This window comes from Vanacampus margaritifer, chromosome 8 (assembly GCF_051991255.1).
Source record: "Vanacampus margaritifer isolate UIUO_Vmar chromosome 8, RoL_Vmar_1.0, whole genome shotgun sequence".
Lineage (NCBI taxonomy): Eukaryota > Metazoa > Chordata > Actinopteri > Syngnathiformes > Syngnathidae > Vanacampus > Vanacampus margaritifer.
This window is the reverse complement of record NC_135439.1, coordinates 14365370-14387364: the sequence shown is the minus strand read 5'-3', so window position 1 is coordinate 14387364 and position 21995 is coordinate 14365370. Positions and strand designations below refer to the sequence as shown.

The following is a 21995-nucleotide window of genomic DNA, read 5'->3' as shown; positions in this document are numbered from 1 at the left end:
CTGACATCCTTTTATGTATCGGCAATACTAGCAAGAGGATACCTACAAAAAAAAATATTTACAAAAAAGACAGCTCGCTCATATAATTATACTTCACACTTTGCAGTAAAAAGAGTTTAATTATTCTAATGGTGTTTATGTGTTTATTAATCATTAGGGCAACTGGAAGCATGGTGCTGAGGGCTTTTAAGAGTGCGTTTAGAGCACAACCAACCACCTCATACAATTACTTCTTAATTAAGCACCCTTTTATTCAGACTTTTTCACTGTTACTGTTTTATGGTCAAATGTGGAACCGTGTAGCCGTCTGGTTGTGTGCATGTGTGTGCCGCTGTGTGAGCATGCTTGGATGGACGGACGATGGATGAATCCATTACAAGAGGGTGACCAAGCTGTATGATAAGGAAAATATGTGTTGTCACTCGTATCTTTTTATTCACAGGATTTTGCAATAATGCAACAAAACATTTAGTCAAACGCAACCACAAAACTCTTACAAAGGTGGCCAAAGAAGAACCCATTTATTATTACAGGGAGTAGCTTCATTTAAATATATTTCTCATTTTACATAGATGTAAATTAGATGAGGATATTAATTAATAAAATGTTTTTTTTTAAACCCCGCATATCAAACACTGCATCACGCTCTCTCTCGTGTTACAATTGTTCTTTTGTTGTTGTTTCTTTATCCCTGTATCATGTTTGTGTAATATACCGTGTATTTTTGTTGCTCTTACCTCATCGCAACAACTGGAGGGACTGTGACTGCGTGCTTGTGCGCACACAAACAAACAATGATGTGGATGGTTGGTGCATTTGATCTCAAATCAATCATGCACTTCAACAAAGTTGGCTTTACGTGTGGAATAACTGTGTGCGGGTGATTTGTCAAATATGCATTTGTGCCCATTTGGAAACAGAACTAAAAAAAAAAGAGAGAGAGACTATTGACAAATTTATTTATAGTTGTCTTTGTATTACTGGAGAATCCTGTGTTCAGATGTACTTTGTATATACAATGTTGTACATTACAGAGGTACACTCTTCTTTTTGGTACAATATTGTACAGTAATATCAATGGTGGTTTAATCAGATAGGCCTTATATAATTCTATGTGTAGTTCCTGTTGTAGATCTTTTCTTTTTTATTATTTGAATAAACATTGCTTGCTATGAATTTTGACTTGTCTCATCTTTGTGCTCACACTGAGGTTTTTGAGCAACCAATTAGCCCAGAGGTGGGCATTGAGGGCCGGAGTCCTGCAGGTTATTTATTAGCCTATGTAAAGACAAGTCTGAGGTGTCAAATCCAAAGCAAAAACCCGATCACAGTTTGGCTTTATAAACGGGTAAGAAGCACCTGTTTATAAAGCCAAACTCTTTATGTTTACCTGTCGGTTGGGGAGAAGCACCTTTGGCTGAAGTCGTGTTTTTTGTTTGTTAACGTTCTGGACCTAGATTTGACACCTAAACGTGTTTAATATCAGTAACTGGTTGACGCATGAAACTAAAAAATACAGTATACACTATTTTTACCTCTATGTAGATGTTTATATTGTCACCCGCCCACTGGGAAATGGCCATAAATATTGATATAGCCAATGACTACAACTCCCAGAAGCCACCTCGCCCAATTCAGTAACTTTTGGATAGTACTGTACTTCAGTAACGCCTAATTTAAAAACAACGAAAACGATTAATTAAAGTATTTGTAAATAAAAATATTTTAAAATATTTCTGAATACAATACTGCTATTGTTATGCTTTGCCATTTCTTATACGCTCAAATATCAGTCCATGAACGGCGCACTGCATTATGTCACGTGACCCACTTGAAAAATAGTCATTTTATCTACCGAAATAAATTTTGTAAACTTTGTAGCTACATCCTAAGGAGTTGATATTTCTCTTAGACTTTTGGACAAAGTGTCACTTGTTTAAAACAGTTCCCCGAAGCACTTTTAGCCTCATTTCCGCAATCAAAACTGAACCACGGCAGCAAACAGACACTTCACTTCCTCCGTGAGTCGAAACGCTGAAATGTGGTTACTTACCAACGCTGCTCTAAGATATAAATACTAAACTTTTTTGGGGTCCATAAACGAAGGAAAGGATAGTCCGCAACAGCAGCCATTGTAAAGACATTCAACCTCAGGTGTGGTTTATCTTCTTACGAAAGCGTTTACGTCAACACGAATGCCATTTTTTTTTTAAAGATAAGTCCTATTTAAATGCACTTTTTGGGTCGTAAACTGACTACTGCTGACACTACTGAGCCACACAGTACAAGTTCAATCTCCTAACTACTGCTAAGCTAATAGTCTAGACAGCAAACATGTTGCTAAATTATTTTGTAGAAACTGGTTTACATTCTTACCGAGCTGTCACACACTGGCTCAGAAAAATCTCCGTTAACTCCTCCAAACCTTTTAAATTATATATTTGTACGAGTGGGGAATACTGTCTTTATTTGTGTTTGACAGTTTGCCACTTTTGTGTTTCACTTTAAAGATAGTAACTAATTTTTGTGTCCATTTTTCTTCAATTTACATCTTTCTGCCATCATTTCAGCGATGACCGCAAGCACCCCCAGCTACCTGTGGTCCTTACAGGATGTCCTGGGTCAAGGGGCTACTGCCTCCGTTTATAAGGCACGAAATAAGGTAACCTCATTTTTTTTTTCTTTTACAGTTGTTTGTTTACAATCACCACACGTCTGTGGTCATATTTTAGTTCGAAAGCATTACTCCTGGACACCCCAAAACAATTCTAACCTCTTGCACTTTTGCTGTTTTTGTGTGTATAATAATGTTGTTTGTTTAGCGGACGGGTGAGTTGGTAGCCGTCAAGGTGTTTAACTTAGCGAGCTACAACCGCAGTCACGAGGTCCAGATGAGAGAGTTTGACATGTTGAGGAAGCTCAACCACAAGAACATTGTCAAGCTTTACGCTGTGGAGGAGGTAAGGCTGTCACTTCATGCAGGAACAACATTATATAATCAACAATGTGTACACTTAAGAAGTTAAACAGGAACATCTCTTTGTTAATGTAAAGTGTGAATGTTACTGAATGTGCCAAACCTAGTTGTTCTCTTTTGCAGTTACCGTCTAAACAGAAAGTTCTAGTCATGGAATTCTGCTCAGGGGGAAGTTTGCTCAACCTGCTTGAAGAGCCAGAAAATGCTTTTGGCCTGGCTGAAACTGAGTTTCTCACTGTATTGCAATGTGTTGGTAGGTTAAAGACAAGTTCATTAAACGTGTGGTTAAATGTAGAGCAGACCCTTAAAGGTGAAATGCAATCTTCCAGTATTTGTTCGTTTGGTGAAAAAATAGAAATCGATCGAATACTCAACATTTGGGAAACAATGGTCAGTATTGTAGTGTGTGACCAAATTACAGTGTTGGTGCAGACAACCTTGAGATGATTTACCTCCAAATAATTTGAGTATATTTGTTAATTCAGAGGTGTGTGCCACACTGGTAACCCCTCACAAGAAGTAGCTCTCATTTTCAAAAATCTTGGTGAACCCTGATCTAAAGCTGCTTATTAAGTGCATTTAAGGTGAATATTTGCCTCCTTGCGTTCTATTTTAGTGCAGGGAATGAACCACCTACGAGAGAATGGCGTGGTGCACCGAGACATTAAACCAGGCAACATAATGCGGCAGACGGGCGAGGACGGCAGATCTGTCTATAAACTGACTGACTTTGGCGCGGCGAGAGAGTTGGAGGATGATGAGAAGTTTGTGTCCATCTACGGAACTGAAGAATATCTGGTAAGAAATCACAATATAAGTCACTGTGTTTACTGTATTGTATTCGTTCCTTGCCAGCTATTCATGGCAAATGGCACCTTGCTTATCATACTATAAATGAATGAAGTTAACCTTGAGGGATAGGGAAATAATTTTCGTACTTCTTACTACCTCATTCACAAACATAATGTATATTAGATTGTAATTGGATTATCAAGGATGCAGAGGTGGAACTTCCGCCTTAAGCCGCAGAACAAATCAATGTGTTATGCACTTTGCCAATGATGGGTACGCAACTTGAGAAGAATTACAAAACAGATCCATCCGCTCAGCCACGCCAAGACAGTTCGTATATTGATAATAGACCGTTCTCGTGTGACGTCACGTTTGGGTGCCGGCCCATGGTGGAGGACAAGCCGCCAACGCGAGTGAATGAGAAAACAATCAGTGTGACCAAGAAAAGAGGTCAAAGAGTTGATAAATCTGCAACCAATGCTATGGTGAACTTGTGCGTGGCCTACAGATGCTCTAATCGCTCAAAGAGAGATGAGATCATTCTTTCGGCTGCCGGCAGTGATTCTAAACCAGGCGGAAGACAGTGAAGAGTTGAGTGAAAGACAGCAAGGTGGCTAACGAACCTACGACGCGACTGCTTTGCACCCACAAAAAGTACAAGGATATGCTGAGATCATTTTATATCAGGTGTTTTTTCTCATTTTCATATACAGTGGGTCATAACATTTAACTTCTGATTGTAAATTCCCGGCAGACGGGATGAATGTGCCATATTATCTTTCGTGAAACAATAATTCTTTTTTTTTTCATACGTATTCAAGTAATTTTGAACAAAAAGTTAACTATTTAAACACGATTATCACAACTCTTTAACACAGGCTTGATCCCTGCTGAGGAATGTGTTGCAAACATGCGGTCTCTTTGTTAGCAGCTAGCAAGCTAAGATATACAGCAAGATGAGTCCGGACACAAATAATTTAATGAATGACAATTTACACCATGAAAGTAATGATTACTGTTTCAACCAAAAACAACATACCTTTGGCTTCCACTTCCACCTTGCCCTCCTACCAAGTCAATTTTTTTAGCTAGCGGCTCCAAATGGTTGGTTCCAATGAGTTGCAGTAATGTAGTGTCCTGTTCGGGATGTTTTTTGTGACACTTGACATATTTCCCACCTTTTAACGAAAGCGCTTGCCGAAAATCAAGCTCTCTCCATTTATCTGTTATGGGGGGCTTGTCCTCCAGGCGGCGGAGCGGTAGCTAAGCAGTGACGTCAGCTAGAACGATCTATAGTACGTAAATAGAGGCCATTTTTCTATGAAAGTTTGTGAATTGGGTGACTTTTTTTTTTCCAAACCTGTCCTCTATTATTGGCTATAAAATTCTATTCTATTCACTGTTCTTGTGCTTAGGCCATAGACATGTCTAACAGAAAAAAATAGTGCTTTGCCACCATTTTCTGGCATCTGCAGGTAATTGTCAAAATTGTAAAACTTAACCTTGTAAAATAGAAATAAACAGAAATTATAATTTGTCAGAAATCCATGGAACACTTGGGCACATGCTGTTACTGTACATTGATGTTATTAATGATACAAGCAAACTTGCACAGTAGAAATAAAGGACTATAAATAGTCCAAAGTTAGGAAAATTGCTGCAGTGTAAGAACAGGAAACCTGATTGGTTAAAGAGGTGTATGTGTGAGCCTATACCAGGAACTGACAGCAAGGGATAGAGTACACTGTAGCGAAAGCATGTTGCCAAGTTTCCTCTAACTGTTCAATGGACTAACTTGTTTCTCATTATTTTCATCTGTAAGTGACTTGAAACATTTGCGACCTCTTGTGGATAAAATGATTAATGCACCAGCTTCATTGGTTAATAGGTTAGCACTTAAAAGTAAGGTGAATAACTGACAAATTCTGTTTCGAGTAAAATATTTTATGTTTACTTAGGAGCATAATTAAGCATTTTGTCAAGTAGAACAAAAATGTGATTTTTCTAGAAAATGTCCACTTTTGAGGTTCTGTATATTTGTGAATAGCACCCAGACATGTACGAGCGTGTGGTGCTCCGTGCGCATCACCAGAAGTCCTACGGGGTGAGCGTGGACCTGTGGAGCGTCGGGGTGACCTTTTACCACACTGCCACGGGGTCTCTCCCCTTCATGCCATTCAGAGGACCCCGCAGGGACAAGCAGATCATGTACGTCTTTGCTGTCAATACATGATTATTTTAGCTATTGGTATTAATTTGTGTTTTGCTGTGCAGGTACAAAATCACCTCAGAGAAACCCATGGGGGCCATTTCTGGATTACAGCGGGTCGATAACGGACCAATAGAGTGGAGCTCATGCCTGCCGGACAGCTGCCAACTGTCACAGTATGTCACTTTGTTCATTATTGGAACTTGATTGCTCTTTTAAACAACAACATCAAAAATAACAAAGTAGATCAAATTGCTCACCCATGTCAATTTTAACCGTCTCCATAGGGGACTCAAGATGCATCTGGTTCCTGTCCTTGCCGGTATACTTGAGGCGGACCAGGAGAGGTGTTGGGGCTTCGACCAGTTCTTCACAGCCACAACAGATATCCTGCAACGACAGCCAGTGCACCTGTTTGCCCTCCAGCAGGCTATGGCGCATTGTGTCTACATTCATCATTACAACACGTGAGTCTGCATATTTTGGAATGTTTGTAAACGCAAAGCAGACATTTAGGATTGTTTGTATTTTATAGCCAAACCAGTTTTTTTGTTTTGCGCATCTACCCAGGGTGTCTGGTTTCTTTGAGGAGGTTGCAATGCAGACCGGAATTGATGTCCAGCACCAGCAGTTGCTCTACTTGGGCCATGAACTCCCACTAGAGGGCAGCATGAAGGTGGTCAACCTCCCTCACACTACAGCTGCACGGCCTCTCATCCTGCTGAGTCACGGGCCAGAAGCAAACGGCAGCCTACCCTTCAGGGAACGTAAGACGCACACGTTTTCATTTACAGTATATCATGTGTAATGGCCCAAATGTCAGTACCGTACATTATACTGGACACCAGCACCTATCATTAACTCTTTGACTGCCAGACGTTTTCAGAAAAGGGATGCCGTGGGTGCCAGCCGATTTAAGCATTTTGACTGATCTTTCAAGGTCCACAGAAAATACTCATTTGTGTTTGGACTATGGAAACACACATACTACCAAATGAAAGATTGGACTCTCATCTTTCATCAGAAAAAAAAGTTTGTTTCTACCATATTCTGTTTTTCAGTAATCAACAATAGAAAATGGTTAGTTTCACCCAAATGCTCTGTTTTGAAACAAAATACGGAGAAATCAAGCTTTTTGTGAAACGATATTATTTCATGCACTCTAGTGAATTTGACACTTTTTTTTTTGTCCATGAATGATGCCACAAACACCTAAACAGTGCTTTACTTCTGTAAAACACTACCACCGACAATGAAAAGGTGTTTTTTGATAGCAAAATACGTTTATTTACATTCAACAGTGTAACAATTTGACAAGACAATTTGGCAAACTATTTACAAATGTGTGCAACCGTGGTACTATTTACAATTGTGTGGATGTTTCAAATACAGTTTTTCGTTTTGTAACACTCCCCTGCGTGCAAGGGGACGCAGCAGGATTTGCAAAACAGATTAGTTTCACTGCGATTGCAGACGCTACACTTTTTTGCTGGATTTTTTTCCCGGGGAATAGCAAGTATATACTGCAGTGTGTGTTTGGCCATGTTGCCATCAAGTCTACTCTCAGGATCATGATACGGTGACGTTACGGTGGTGTTACGTCTGGCTTCCTCATTGTCCTTCAGTTCCTATACCGGGTGGTTGATCCATCTTATCCGCTCCATTCATGGTGGCATCGTAGTCCATAACCAGTGTCTTCTCCGTGATCAGACTGTATCCACTCCTCCGATGAATATGCACTCTTCGTCGTCCGATTGAGCGTCCGCCTGAGCAGAAGTGCTCGGTTGTGCTCCGCGTTTTCCGGCGTTAGCATCGCTAGCCGGTGAGGCTTTATGACGTGTTCATAGCCGCCGCGTCAACCTCGGAGTCACCATCATCATCATCGTCGCCATCAATGTGCTCTTTAGCACTGGTTGATGCTTCTCTTCTTTGAAAAAAACGATCAAACGTGAGCTGCTTGCCACCGGTCGCCATTTTCGCTTTCTCAGCCATTGTCCCCTCAACACTCTAGCTCCACCTCACATCTTCTACTACTGACGCCTACCCGATCTTGTCCAAAGAGAGTCATCGCTGCCATCTAGGGGCCAAAAATAGTCATTATACTAACTAGATCTGCTTGATACTTTCAGCACAGCTGGCCAAGGCTTTCCTCCAACCTTTTCCAAAAAAAAAAAAAAGAAACTTGGTGAACGTCTTTGGCGCTCCTCCGTAGGATTTTACTAAACGTTATTTAACGTTTTTGGCAGTCAAAGAGTTAATGGGTAGCTTTTTTTGTGTGTGTATATCCCATCTGTAGCAGAGGCGCCGATCATCCCAGCCAAGTTTGACGTAATGGCCGACTACAACTTCACCAAGGTAGCACCGCTGTGATTTATTCCATTCAAATCTCATGACAAACAAAAAGTAAGTCATTATTACCTTTCCCTTTTTAATATCATGGAAGATAATAGTTGGAGTGGTCCACCAGTATCTGAGGATAGTGCAACTGCTGCACTCACACAGGGAGCTTCTACTAGAGGGATATTACAGTTACATGTGAGGAGCAACAACTCAAATCAAAATGGCTGTCCTATTGTAATGTCTTGCATCATCCATCCATCCATGAACCAGATAACAAAAGGACTGGCAAACAGAAAACACAAATATACACTACATATTTTTGCCATTGTAGTTATTTTATTTCTGTATTTCAGGATGCTGTTACGCAGGGATTGTGGGGAAGTGATGCACAATATTGCACAGATCAGCATTAGACTCAAGTCCTGCCTCGGCGTACAACACAAGATATTCACTCTGTGAGTCTGCTTGCACACATTGGCAGGAAAATAAAGGGAATTTCAAAATTGCCTTCATCCCAACTTTTTACTCCCATGTCATATTATGAAGAGATCGTCATGCTTCAGCAAACATGGGGGCAGCTGATAAGAATGACAGGTTGCAGCAGGTAAGCCATGCCAGGAGGCTTATCCTTCGTTGCACTGTAAACACAGAAGTGGGACATTCTGTTTAGCTGAACTTGGATCACTGGAAATGCTCAAAGTTCAGAATAGTTGCAAATGAAAGGAAATGTTTGAAAAGGCAACAACAACTTTCAGGCCTTTTGTTAATAATAGTGCAGACTAGAAATGCTAATTTTCCCAAACACATTCGAGGTATCACTGCTGATGTCATCCATGCAGATCAACGAGCACCTGCCTGGGTACGCTGCGGGCATTCGGGAATTTCAGAATCGCCTGGATCACTTGCAAATCGAGCAGGCCAAGCTCGCAGAGACCCTGAACAGTGACAAAAGGTACAAAGCAGGAAGTCCCCAATTCATGGCGGTGTGACTTTTGACCTCTTGTCTCCTCCAGCTGCCAGAAAATGCAGACGCTCCTTCAAAAGATTGTGGCCATTCATCAGCTTTACCGTAAAGACAGACTCTCAGGCAGTATGCGTGCAAGCCTTTAACTTCACATTCATGGTTCCATTGCTCTACCTAACTTTTTATTTTCTCCACAGAATTGTTTTATAATGATGAACAAATCCACAAGTTTGAAAAGTATGTGGCACATTTTATCTGCTGGACTGCTCACCCATGCTGAGAATGTTATCCCATAACATGCTTATCATTGTCTTTGATAGAATCCACCTATCCTCGCACATCAAGCGGGTCAAGTCTCTCACCAGAGAAAACTGTGTGATAAAATACAAAGATCTCTTGGACACCACTCGGACATGGAGCAGGTCAGAGCATGTTTCTACTACTTCAGAAACTTAACTTTTAACTCATTCCCTGCCAATCCAGTAAAAAAGGATCTTTGACGTCTATAGTCTTCAATGGCACATTTAAAGTGAAAATTAAGGTCGTCTGAATTTGACACACCACAGAAAAGAGTGTTATTAACAGACCTGACAAATTTTAATGATTAAAAAAAAAATCTAAATCATGACAAATCAACTGGAAACTCCTCGTTTCTCACCGTGATGTGCATGCACTCACGGCAGACAACAAGGCGCTCCAAATGTAAGCACAGAAAGCTAGCTAACTGTATGTCACTCTTGAGCTTGTTAAACACTGGTGTGAACAAAGGCACTCAAGTTCTTATAAAGTGGGGAAGGGCAAGTCATTTCTGGCTCAAATTTATCATGGACCCTAAAATGGCGGAAATTACCTATATAATGTATATAGAAACAAATCACTGATTTGTTTTTCTATGCTAGAACATACAGAAGGCTTTGATGCAGCCTGTGACCTGAATAGGTCGCTTAAAGAAATGATAGTTATCACAAAAAAATGGCCAGCAAGTGACAGCAGAGTATAAGAGATCAGCCAGGGTCATGTTGCAATAAGCCCTTTTCTCCAGTGTTTTAAACAGGTTTGTGAATAATGATGAAACTTAGTTATTTTCGAATTGCTGCAAAACGGAAACAGATACAAATATAAGTTGTTGTTTATTTTCCTGTTGAAAGAAGAGACTCTAATCGTTCTTTTGGTAGGGTCCATGTTTTTATAGCAATAGAACACAATATTCTGTGGGCCTTGCCAAACTCAGTCAGTGATTGCTTCAGTGAAAATGATTAGGAGTGAATGAGTTAAGGAAGCAGTAGAATTAATCAAATATGTCCCTACTGTATCTGCAGAACTTTACTGGAGATCCAGAACCATCTACAAGACTTAAATTCCTTCTGCACGGGCTTGTTGGCTAACCTTCAGATAACTGAGCAGCACCAAAACAAAGTGAGCTGGAGGGTGTGGCTACTAGTCACGTTATATGAAAACTATCTTGTTATGCTTGAATGAAGTATATTTAAAAAAAAAAATTGATGTTCTTTAATTATAATATTTTGAGAAAGTTATTTTCTCAGTAAATGGCAAAAATAATAAAAATAATGTTTTAAAATGTTTCAACTTGTTTGAATGCAACATGCCATCTGTCCACCTCAGACTCTGGATAGAATCTTGGTCGCACGACAGCCAAGCGAAGCAGGACAGCAGCAGCAGGAAATACCACTCAGGGACAAGGAACAAATGGTGTCCAGGTGTGTGTGTGTGTGCAAACGCAAATGACAAACACTTAGCATGCTAGCACGTCTTTCTTTGTTCTAGAATGTACCACCTCAAGGAAGAGATGGAAGTTCTGGTCCGGGAACTGCAGTGCAGCAACACCATTATTGAGAGGTCTGAGTCGTACACGGTCACGTCACTAGACTAAATGAACAGATTCATTTCACCGGACTGCTTGTCCTGATTTTTCCGCAGTCTGGAAGCAGTGAACTCCGCAGTGGCTGTGAGGCCGAGCTTGGCTCGGCCCGCCACACTGTGACAGGCGCCTCGTTTTAATTGCCTGCTGAGCACTTGCTGGGTGAATGCTGCGATGCTATCAAAGACTGCCTGCTGCAAGAGAGAGCTGAAGACAGCAGATTGCGAACCAATTAAGAGATAAGATTCACAGTTGGGGACAAAACACCACTGAGGGATTTTGTGTGTGTGCTTTGCCAGCCAGAACTTCAATGCAAACCTCATGAATACATTTTATCCATCCAAGCGTCCGTTTTCTATAGCGCTTATCCCGTTCAAGGTCATGGGAAGGTATCGCATGACCTTACAAGGGATGTCACGGTATTCACAATATTGCGATAGTGCCTCGAAATCAACGTGACAATTTGCTATTGATTATTGCTGCAGCAATAATAGCGTTTTATATGAATGTAAACGTTGGATGGGCAAGATAGATACGCATGACATCATATCACTAATTTCACAAAAATCACTGAAGCCTATTGAGAAGGATGCAGCCAGCAAGAAAAAGAAGTCTTTGGTTCACGCGCCTTTCCGCCCACCGGCACCGTGAACCTTCCTGCAATACCTTAAGCTTCCCCACGACATCGTACCGTGAGATTAATGTTGTTATAAAACCGAACCATGAGGCGTAGATATCATTACGTCTCTATACCTCACTAAAGAGACTTCCATCTTACAGTCAAGCCTTAATGTTTCCCATGACATTTTGTTTACTTGAGGCACACGCTGTGATTAAATCAATCCACTTCAATCACAGTTTCATTTACACCTATTTTCTAGTCTGTCTGTGTTGTTTCCATGTAGCAAATTATGCTGTTGTTATTGATTTTTTTTTTTAATTCTGTATATTAGGTCAGGCTAACATTTTTGTTTCAGATACTTCAATTCTGCATATCCTTATTTGTTACATATGTAGCTTTTGTTCTGTTGTGGGAAATATTTTTTGCCTAAAACAATAAAAGTGAAAGTAAATACATATGTGATGCAACCTTCAGTTTCCAGGAACAACGCCTCTGTGAAGATGACTCACCATGTTCTGAAATGTTAATCTTAAAAAAACCTACCGGGGTTGTTTGTGTACATCTGTTTTGTGCAACTTATCAGAGCAAATTGTCACAAGTTTCAAATTTAGCTTCATACTTATTTGTATTTTTAAAGATCCTTTGTCATTTGTGAGTTTAAATTGATAGTGTATGGCAAAAGTATGAGATTCCAACTATAATGTAAGTAATGTATCAGATGCAATCAGTACTTCTAACATTCTGATGTGCTTCATGTACTGGTCGTCTGTGTATTGATTATAAAGCGTGATTGGTAGCCAAATGATTTAATGTAAAGAAAAATAATGCAGAGATGGTTCACTTTGGAAAATCATGCCGTGTTTAAGTAGAAGCACAGATATCAGCATTTATATATAAAAAAAGGAATGACTGAAATGTACTTTTATGCAACAGTAAAAATTATCCATCCATCCGTTTTCCGAACCACTTATGCTATAGGTTCGCCGCTCGCGGGCATGCTGGAGCCTATCCCAGCTGTCAATATATGTCAGTTAATTATTTACAATACCTTTTTGATAACTTGGCTCAATAAAGAACAAAAATGTCTGCACACAAAATAGCTTCCCTCTTTTACAACTGTACATATTGCTCGTACTTGAGAAGAATGGTAAATAACCTTACATGCCACTGTCGTATTAATTAAAATTTCCCAATTTGCATATATTTACAATTGCCTCCAACCACTAGTGGGGGAGTGTGTTTTTGTTTACTTGCCTGAGCCATGGTCAGGTGGCCAGGCAGTATTGAGGTTTTACTAGCGGACAGGTGTTATTGATTTGGAGAAGCCAAACAATTTTCGATGTCTTGTACTAGGGCGGTAGTTAAGATTTTGTGGATTGTCATAATTAAATATCAATGATTATTTCAATCAAAACAGAATACGGTTGTTGTTTTTTTACGCTTTTTTTTTAATTATTTTTTTTACAATAGGTCAAAGAGTCAATAATGAAATGATTTATTGTGCAAAATAAACACATTGTGATGCTATATTTGAAAATTATTTCTTCCCATATACCTCTACCTGCAGGTGCAGTCGGTTATTAAGTGCCATTTTTCTCACTTGAGCCCCAAAAAGTATATGCACATCGTCCCTGCTTCCCACCAATAATAACCAAACAGTTGTTGCGGTAAGAGCTATCAGAACCACGAGAAACCAGTTTGTCGTTGTGGGCTGCAGGGATATGCATGTTATGGATTTTTTTCTAATTAAGAGTGATAAAGTTTAGTGTTTCACTTTTGGTTTTGAGCGGAGGAACCGACTCCAAGCGCGTTCACGTCACTTATGTTGGAGCGCGCGCATAGGTTTCGAAGAACTGTAGCGGGCTGGTGACGTCACGGCGACACGCTGGTGTCAGGCGCGAGTTGAGTCAACATTCAAGGCACGGAGGGAGCACAACACGGCAGACACATCAAGCACTTAGCAGTCGCGATGGCTTCTGCGAGTGTGGTGGGCCAACACCCGGCCCAGCACAGGCTGGACTCGGAACCGCTGCTTCGAGTCTTCAAACCGGCCGCCGGCAGGAAGAAAATCACCCTTCCAAGGAAGTCTTCCTGGGAGAAAATGATGTTGAGAAGATGCGTATCCGTCACCGCTCCGAACCAAGCCGGGATATGTCATTTGCCTGCAGGACCAGCGGGCGATACGACAGTCGTAACCGGCGGGTGCCGAGGAGCTTCGTCTGCGCCCGCTTCGCCACGTAGCCCGGACCGGGCCGAGCAGCAGGGCGGCGTGCGCTTCGACTGGCGCTCCCCGGCCGGGAGAGACGCTCACGCCGGGTTCGCGGTCACGGACCGCAACGCAGACGCTGCGCTCCAGAGCTCTCCAGTCGATGTCACGAACAACGCGTCGCTTTCTGCACGCCACCGGCAGCTTTTACACAGCGGACGGGACCATACCAACAAAGACGTCGCACACCCGAGCTTATTTAGCTCGGTGTCCGCCCGGGACGAGAGCGGTGGTCTTCCTCTGGAGCGTCTCACGCAGGGCAGGACCGGAGTGGTGAGGTTGGCCCGAAACGAGCCACCCCGCAGAGAGGCCTGGGCCATCTTCCCGCGGGGGTCGGAACGCCAGCTGACGGCCGACAAGGACGCGGGACACCGGTTCGAAGCCAAGGCCGTTACGCAGGACTGGTGCGACGCTTGCAGCCGTCAGATTACCGCACAGGCCCTCGAGTGCCAATGTGAGTACTACAATGGTCTCGATATGTGTGTGCAGGTTCGTGCAGTACTAGTAGCAAGTGATCGTCAACTAGTGCACAGTTTTGCCACGCTATATATAACTAGTAGCGAGGACGTCACTTAACAGTGCGGACAAAGCGCTTCACAGTAGTAACACAGTTACTAGTAGTAGTGAAATTAAATTACTGTAGTACCAATAATGTAGTTACTAGTAGTGAGGACAAATATTTTATACTAGTAACAATTACTAGTAGTAGTGAAATTAGTAACTACTAGTGAAAATACCACTAGTATATGTAATTTACTGAGAAGGACAAAGCACTTCATACTACTATTAATGTACTTGTTACTAGTAGTAGTAGTGAAGTTACTAGTAGTGAGGACATAAACGTGAGGACAATGATTTTTATACTAGCAACAATTAGTAGTAGTCAACTTACTACTAGTACTTGTAATGAAGTTACTACTAGTATTGAAGACAAAGAGCTTCATACTAGTAATGTAGTTGCTACTACTATTACTAGTAGTAGTGAAGATACTGCTAGTAGTAACAGTTACTAGTAGTGAGGACATACTGAGGACAAAAATTGTACTACTAGTATTGAAATTACTAGTACTGAGGACAAAGAGCTTCATACTAGTAAAGTAGTACTAGTAGTAGTGAATTTACTAGGTTACTAGTAGTGAGGCCAAGATTTTCATATTAGTAGCAATTGATGTAGTGAAATTACTAGTAGTGAAGTTTCTAATGGTAATATATAGTTACTACTAAGTGAGAACATACTGAGAACAAAGGTTGTCATACTAATAGTAACATAGTTACTATTATAGTGGTAGTGAAATTACTAGCAACATAGTTAGTTATTATAGCAAGGATATACTAGTGAGGACACAGAGCTGAATTATTAGTACATAGACCTTAAAAATCAAATGTATTCTTGGACAGCTGTGCATAATACTAGCAGGTCAAAAGTGGCACTACTAGTAGTGAAAAAACAGAATTAATAGGACGAAGTCACTCTACTAGCGTGCTATTGTTCTACTAGTGTGCTTCCTTACTAGTTAGGACAAAGCACGCACTTGTACATGTCATGGACCTTAGGATACAGATCAAGGATTTTTTATAAATGCTCAGGTGACTCTCCATTTACTAGTAGATAAAAATAGATGCTTTTAGGTCACAGTTGCTCAAATGGCGTGCCATAGTCATTCTACTAGTGCGCTGAATTGTATTGCATTTGAGGACAAAGAGCGTACCATTATATAGGCTTATATGAATATCAAGGATATTGACAAAATGCTCAAATGGCTTTAGTAGTGCGGGGATGAGACAGTGGCTTTACTAGTGTGCCCATTGTTGTTCTACAGGTTAAAAATCAAAAGGCTTTCCATATACTCGTAGGCATTTGAAAATCCTCAAATGTTGCACCGCTAATTGATATTCAATATGTGTGCATTCCAGTATGTGCACTTCCAGCCTCTGATCCCAAAGTAAGGAGCACAAGTAGTCGCTTGTTGTTTTGGTAGCTGACATTTTGCTCCACAGATGCTGCCAAACATTTACCCATGGAAAGCTCATTATCTTGTCCTTCCAGCTTTGCCTCCTTGTTCTGGCTGCCGGATTTACGGCTCTTGTTTAAAGAGAAAAAGAAGGAAAATGGCGGTTTTGTTTTGCCGTCTAACTTGAGTGATGTGTTGTTTTGTGCATTCCAAAAACAACCATTTTAAATGGGGCCTATTTATTTGAGGTCTGGCGAACATGTTGGAAGTGTTGCGGTGGGGTCACGTGGTAACTGCTGACATCACAAACACCTGTACTGCCTCGCTCAAGCCAATTGGGTCACCGTGTCTCTATGTCTTTGGACAGACTGTGTCGGTGGAAATGTATGCAAGCAGTGTGTGTCACTAAACTTTACTTGTACAGTAATAGATTTTTGAAAAGATCCCAAAACACTTAACAACTCATATTCCTGACTGTATACTTTTATTTAAGAGTTTAGTTTTTTCATATCCACATAAGCAGTGTCACAGATATAGGATATGAAAGCAAAAAGTATGCGAGTCAGAAGTGATGCAATGTAGAAGGCGAGCAAAGCCTAGCGAGAGGGTCCGCAGTGCTGCGGGGCTGTCTGATTTAATGTTCCATCAGCAAGTGGCCGCCCAGTCAAGCGAGTGCAGAGATTACTGTCGGTCATGAGTTTCTTCGGAACACACGAAAAAAGTTCTCTTTATTTTTTTTTATATATATTTAAAATCCCAGATGCTGACCCTAAGAATAAACGGCCCACTCTCACAAACATTAGACGTGGATGTGCAGCCATATGGGGTAACATAAATGTCGACGTTTCTGGATATTTTTGCGGCTTGAAAGAACCAAAATAGAAACTGCCATGCATGCACGCATGATCCACTTTCAACTACACCCATGAAATAACAGGGATAGCGTCGGGAGTTCTTGCGACCCAAAACAATCATTTTGCAAAGAGCATGACGAGTCTTTGTCTTTTATCGTTTGTCCATGTTGTGTCTCCTCGCTCACACAATGAAGTTTTTAACATCAGTTTATACTACATTTGAAAAGGCAGGGTAGGGGGAAGGGGAGGGGGGAGTGACAGCCAGTTCCCTGCTAATCCCTGCTATGTGTCTCCTGCCTGGGATTATGTCTGATGGATGGAGAGACTGGGATTACAGGCATGGCAGACGAGTCAGATGTCACATTTGTATTTAATTAAGCCTTTGAGGGGCACATGCTGTTGTGGCACCATTTAGCACCTGTAAGGTTTAATTAGGTGTTTGTACAGTAAACACGGACAGTACTGCTTATACTGTATGTTGATCAACATTATATTTTCCTATAATGTTTATTTATAAATCAAATTCCTCCCCAACTCAATTATCCATTCTTAGTCATGGAACTGTACAAATATGTTGCCAACTACTGCACGCTGATAAAATAGCCTTAAATGACCAAAGGCAAAAGTATCATGATGTCATAACGGGTTGAGCAACAGAGGTGGCAAATCCAGGTACAGAAAGTAAGAACCCTGCCACAGTTGGGCTTTAGCCCCTGATGCTAGCTAGCTCTCGAGCAGGTAAATGAGCACCAATAGAGCTAGCTAGCTAGCACCTGGGGCTAAAGCCAAACTGTGGCTAGCTAGCTAGCTCTCTAGCAGGTAAATGAGCACCAATGGAGCTAGCTAGCTAGCACCTGGGGCTAAAGCCAAACTGTGGCAGGGTTTATACTTTCTGGACCTGGATTTGACACCTCTGTTGAGCAACTACTGTATTTTTTTGTAGTCACCTATAATATGATGAAAGTCGAGTTGAAGGCTGTTAATCAATGATGTCTGATATTTGTGCAGCACAGAACAGTGGTCCATAAATATTTTTGTGCTACTGACAGGTTTCACCCAAAGAAATATTTTGACGGACCGGCATAGCAACAAATGAAAACGAATGATTAAAAGTACAACCGTTAAAGTACATACCACACTGAGGCGGCGAATGTTAATTTCTCGTCAGGGTTCGTTCAAGGTCGCAACGTTTGCCAAATATGTTAAAGCTTTTTCTTATCGCAAGTAAATTTTGAACATGTTAAAATTTTCCTTTCAACAAGAAAACCCATTAAAACTGTTGGCGAACGTTGAGCGACCTTGAACATGTTGCTGCACTGTTGTAAAGTGACGTGATCTTGGTGCGTGTTGTGATAAAGTTGTCACAAAGTTGCTGCACGCACATTATTGGGCATAACATTTTGGGGATGAAGCTTAATTTCACGCCACTGCCCCCTTTCCCCGCCTCAAGTTCCTTCGTCCCACTGCTATTAATATCTTAAGACTGGCTCGCTGAAGCTAGCAAAGCTAACCGCTACTGTGCTATTCAGCTTCCATTGTTCTGTCTTATTCAAACCATTGACATTTGAGAATGAAAAGAGAAAGAAAGAAGAAAAGGAGAAAGAGAAGAAGATAATGTGCTAACAATTCCTATGAAGTCCAGAAATTCGTCCTACATGTGTTGAATCAAGCCAACACTGTGTTGTCTATGAAGCACCTGAAGTAATCTTGATGTAGTCTTCATTTTTTAGTCCATCTCTTCCTTGGTCTCTCCTGGTCTACACAGTACAGGCCTTGTTTTGGTCAAGTGTCTCATCTGTTCCACATTGGTTCTCCACAATGCGCCATTCACAGTGGACGAAACCCCCAAACGAAGCATGTGTTCAATGGCTCAAAAACTTCTTGTCCCAATGCAGCTTTGCCAGGCGAGTGATGAATGTCCTTTTTAAAAACATTCCGCCTGAATTGACACGTCTTCCGTAAGAAAGGAAATACTGAATGTGGATGAAAAACTATCAACTGACTCCATTAAACATCTGTTATGGTTCATGTGTGTCCGTTCTTCCAATACTAAACAGTACATGGGAGGAGTTTCCATCATGCAGTAGAGTTTTTATTTGTATTCACAACTGTAATGACAAGTTAGGAGATGAACGATACGTTGTGAGCATAAAGACCTTGTTGCCACCGTGCTCTGCACACTGGTAAGACGTTCAGATGTTCTATATTTAGATTGCCCTTGGTGGTTGGATAGTGGGACTGCGGAAGGACAAAGCAAAGGCACTCCTCACAAAATCCTACCTTAAGGCTTTGTGATTATAATAAACAGTGAGAGGCACAGTTGAAATTAACATATGGTGGAACCTTTAGCGCGGTGACTCCCGAGCCACTCTGTTCAGTTGTGCTATCATTGATTGAGTAATCAATGGAATAATCAATAGGATAATCAATTTGAGAAATATTAGTTTGTGACTGCCCTTAATTAAACAGACCTAGATTTCACACAAAGTAAATCTGTGTGAAAAAAAAAGAAAAAAGACTTTCATTTCGGTGTGTATCTAAAAACAATTTGACCTGGAAAAAGTAAATATTTTTTTAAAACATGAAAGTGCATAAAGTCGAACTGAATCGTTCCCCTTTGAAATATATCGAGAACCTTATCAAATCGTCTTTTATTGGAAAGATATATTTTTTTTACACCACTGACAAGTTCATTCAAACCAAATGTATGTAAAATGACAACAAAAAGTCAATGCATTAAACCCTTTCAAACTGAGCCGTACCATATCGAATCGTAATCCCAATGAGTCGAACTGAATCAAATCGTTCCACTTTCAGATCAAACCGTCCTTGAATCGTTTGGCACTCCACGTATCGGAGAAATGCACACACCTTCTTTCAGTATATATTTTGTGACATTTGCAATGAGATTTTTTTTGGTGTGTAAAACGTATGATTTGGCTCAATAAAGGTTGGAACTTGGCAACAGCTGCTCTAAACCTTTCATCAAGTGTACAGTTAATGATTTGAGTATTCATTTTCATATATTAGTTTAACCGAAATATTTAAGTTTATTTTTGCCCAAAAAATGGTTATACTCAGTTTTTCAATCTCAGACATTCCTCTTATAAGTAGCACTTGTAGTACTTGTAGTATTAGTAGTACTTCTAGTACTTCTAGTAGTAGCAGTAACAGTAGTAGTACTTGTAGTACTTCTAGTAGTAGTAGTAGTACGAGGGTCATTCAATAAATAATGAATAAATAATAATAATAAAAAAGTTAGCTTCTATCTGTATTAAAAGTCCTTATGCCGAAAAATTCACCTTATTTATTGAATGATCCTCATACATGTGCCTGTAGAAATATTTGTAGTAGTGGCAGTAGTAGTACTTTTAGTAGTAGTATTAGTAGAAGTAGTTATAGTAATTCTAGTAGTAGTAGTAGTTGTACATGTACTTGTAGAAATATTTGTTGTAGTAGTAGTAGTAGTAGTAGTACTTGTTGTACTTATACTACCAGGTTGGGACTGTACCAATCGATTGGCCAGTATCGGCAATTGTCATATGTTCCTTAATTTTGGGTCGGTGTCGGCCGATCCCTTAAAATAAAAGTGATCTATAAATCTTCCGCTGATCTCATCTCGCGCCACAGAGGTCTTAAAGTCAGCCACTGTCCTCTTTTGCTGTGAGACGACTAATAGGAGTTGAAATTTTCAATTGAGAGAACTGCTTCATGTGCAGTTCAAACAACCCGTTTGTATTGCTTCACATGTATTTTCCAATGGTTTAGATTGGAAAATTGAAGATGTATGCTGTTGGTTATGAAAAAGCGGGATCAGCCAAAACCAGGATGGTCAGGTCAGACTTTTTAAAGATTGGGGACCGGCCAGAAAATATTGATCTATGCACGCCTTTGCAGCGTAAACCCTTCTGTTATCTTTCAGGGCTTGCTTGTTAATAACCAGACACACTAAAAACCAGCAAGAAAAAGGCTAGAGATGATTCATCTTTTGTCGCCAATGGATCAGTGAAAGTGGATCTCATTGCAAACCGGGGATGAGAGTGTCATTCAAGCCCAATCTTGTGTAAAGTGAAAGCGTCTGTTGTACAATGACGCTGACATCGCATGTGGGGGTCTCTGTCTCTTTAAGCCAGCCGCGCAGCACTGCAGAGTGTGGGTGCTGCAGTACAGACCGGCAGAGAGCTAGAGAAGCGTTGATATCGCAGGAATCGGGACCATGGAGGGAAAAGTAGCACCTCGGGGCTCGCTGGTCCCGGCAAAGTGAGAGGCAACAGAGCATTAGCGGGGTGAGGAGGACCGGCGGAGGGGTGGCAGAGCGAGCGCAGAAGGGGCTCTTGGTTCGAAGCGTGGCACCGGTGGCAGAGTGGCTGCGCTGGGATGGCAGAGGGGGGCCATGGGGGGGCTGGCGTTGGGGCAGCCCTCTGGGGGACAAGAGCAGGCGGGGGCAGCAGAGAAGGGCCAGCGAGGGTTACGGGACCGTGCCCTCCATATGGTGCCACCATGCTCCGTCCATGGCACAGATAGCACCTGGGCATGACGGAGGGGGGAGCAGGGTGGGGGGCAGAACATTCTTAGGTCAGGTGTCTCTTCGTCTGGACGAGGCGCGGGGGGACGCGGAGGGGGAAGTCGGCAGCGCCTGTTTCGGGCAGGTGTCGCGCCGGCTGGGACGACTTCTGAAGAGGCTGCCCAAGTCTCGATCGTGGAGCGACGGGCTGAGGATCCTTCGGAGATCCGCCTCCAACGGGTCGCTGCTCCCCACCTCAGGTAGGACCACAAGAGTGGAGCTCAGGTAGAAGCAGCAGAAAACTTGTGAAAAGACCGATCGGTATTTGTTTCCCAACGGCGGAAAGTGATGAGTGGGCACTTTTTTTTGTCTGTGTGGCTGCGGGCCAAAGTATTTAGATCCTCTGTGTTTGTCGGTCTATCTGTGGATTTGCTACTGTTCTGCTCACTTTCTGAGCACCGTCATGTGTGAACAGCCTGCACAAAGAGGACAGATGTGCTGGGATCAGCAGAATTGTCCAGTCCACAGAACAAATAAATGCAGACAGATCTGCAATCAACACAGAAAGAGAACGCCTGCTAACTATGTCTGGGAAATCCAATGAAACTATTGACTTTCATATTTGTAGCAGGATGC

General features: G+C 41.5%; 2 protein-coding genes across 3 annotated transcripts in view; both read left to right on the top strand.

Annotated features, from left to right (window-relative positions):
* The first annotated feature begins 1937 nt into the window (after positions 1–1937).
* On the top strand, positions 1938–13310 carry ikbke (inhibitor of nuclear factor kappa B kinase subunit epsilon). The gene is made up of 21 exons (XM_077572723.1): positions 1938–2154; positions 2571–2662; positions 2823–2960; positions 3101–3230; positions 3594–3775; positions 5817–5977; positions 6044–6154; positions 6266–6445; positions 6549–6745; positions 8275–8333; positions 8422–8513; positions 8672–8773; positions 8865–8922; positions 9158–9270; positions 9332–9408; positions 9480–9519; positions 9603–9704; positions 10602–10698; positions 10906–11000; positions 11068–11139; positions 11221–13310. The coding sequence occupies exons 2-21, from the start codon at positions 2573–2575 to the stop codon at positions 11282–11284; spliced, it is 2160 nt and encodes a 719-aa protein (XP_077428849.1). The 5' UTR covers positions 1938–2154; positions 2571–2572; the 3' UTR covers positions 11285–13310.
* A 366-nt stretch (positions 13311–13676) lies between these two features.
* Positions 13677–21995, top strand: part of rassf5 (Ras association domain family member 5) — a 34723-nt gene continuing 26404 nt past the window's right edge. The window contains exon 1 of one of the 2 annotated variants that reach the window (XM_077572724.1): positions 13677–14503. In XM_077572724.1, coding sequence (XP_077428850.1) covers positions 13753–14503 — 751 coding nt within the window. In that variant the 5' untranslated portion in view covers positions 13677–13752. Of the gene's footprint in view, positions 14504–21333; positions 21620–21995 lie in introns of those variants that run through there. The other variant, XM_077572725.1, reaches the window with a different exon arrangement.

Bases quoted from the DNA above. Each gene is read 5' to 3' on its own strand.
- ikbke (XM_077572723.1), top strand. From the start codon at position 2,573: ATGACCGCAAGCACCCCCAGCTACCTGTGGTCCTTACAGGATGTCCTG. The intron at 2,663-2,822 runs GTAACCTCATTT...TTGTTTGTTTAG, and splicing joins TTTATAAGGCACGAAATAAG to CGGACGGGTGAGTTGGTAGC. The intron at 8,774-8,864 runs GTGAGTCTGCTT...CATATTATGAAG, and splicing joins CAACACAAGATATTCACTCT to AGATCGTCATGCTTCAGCAA.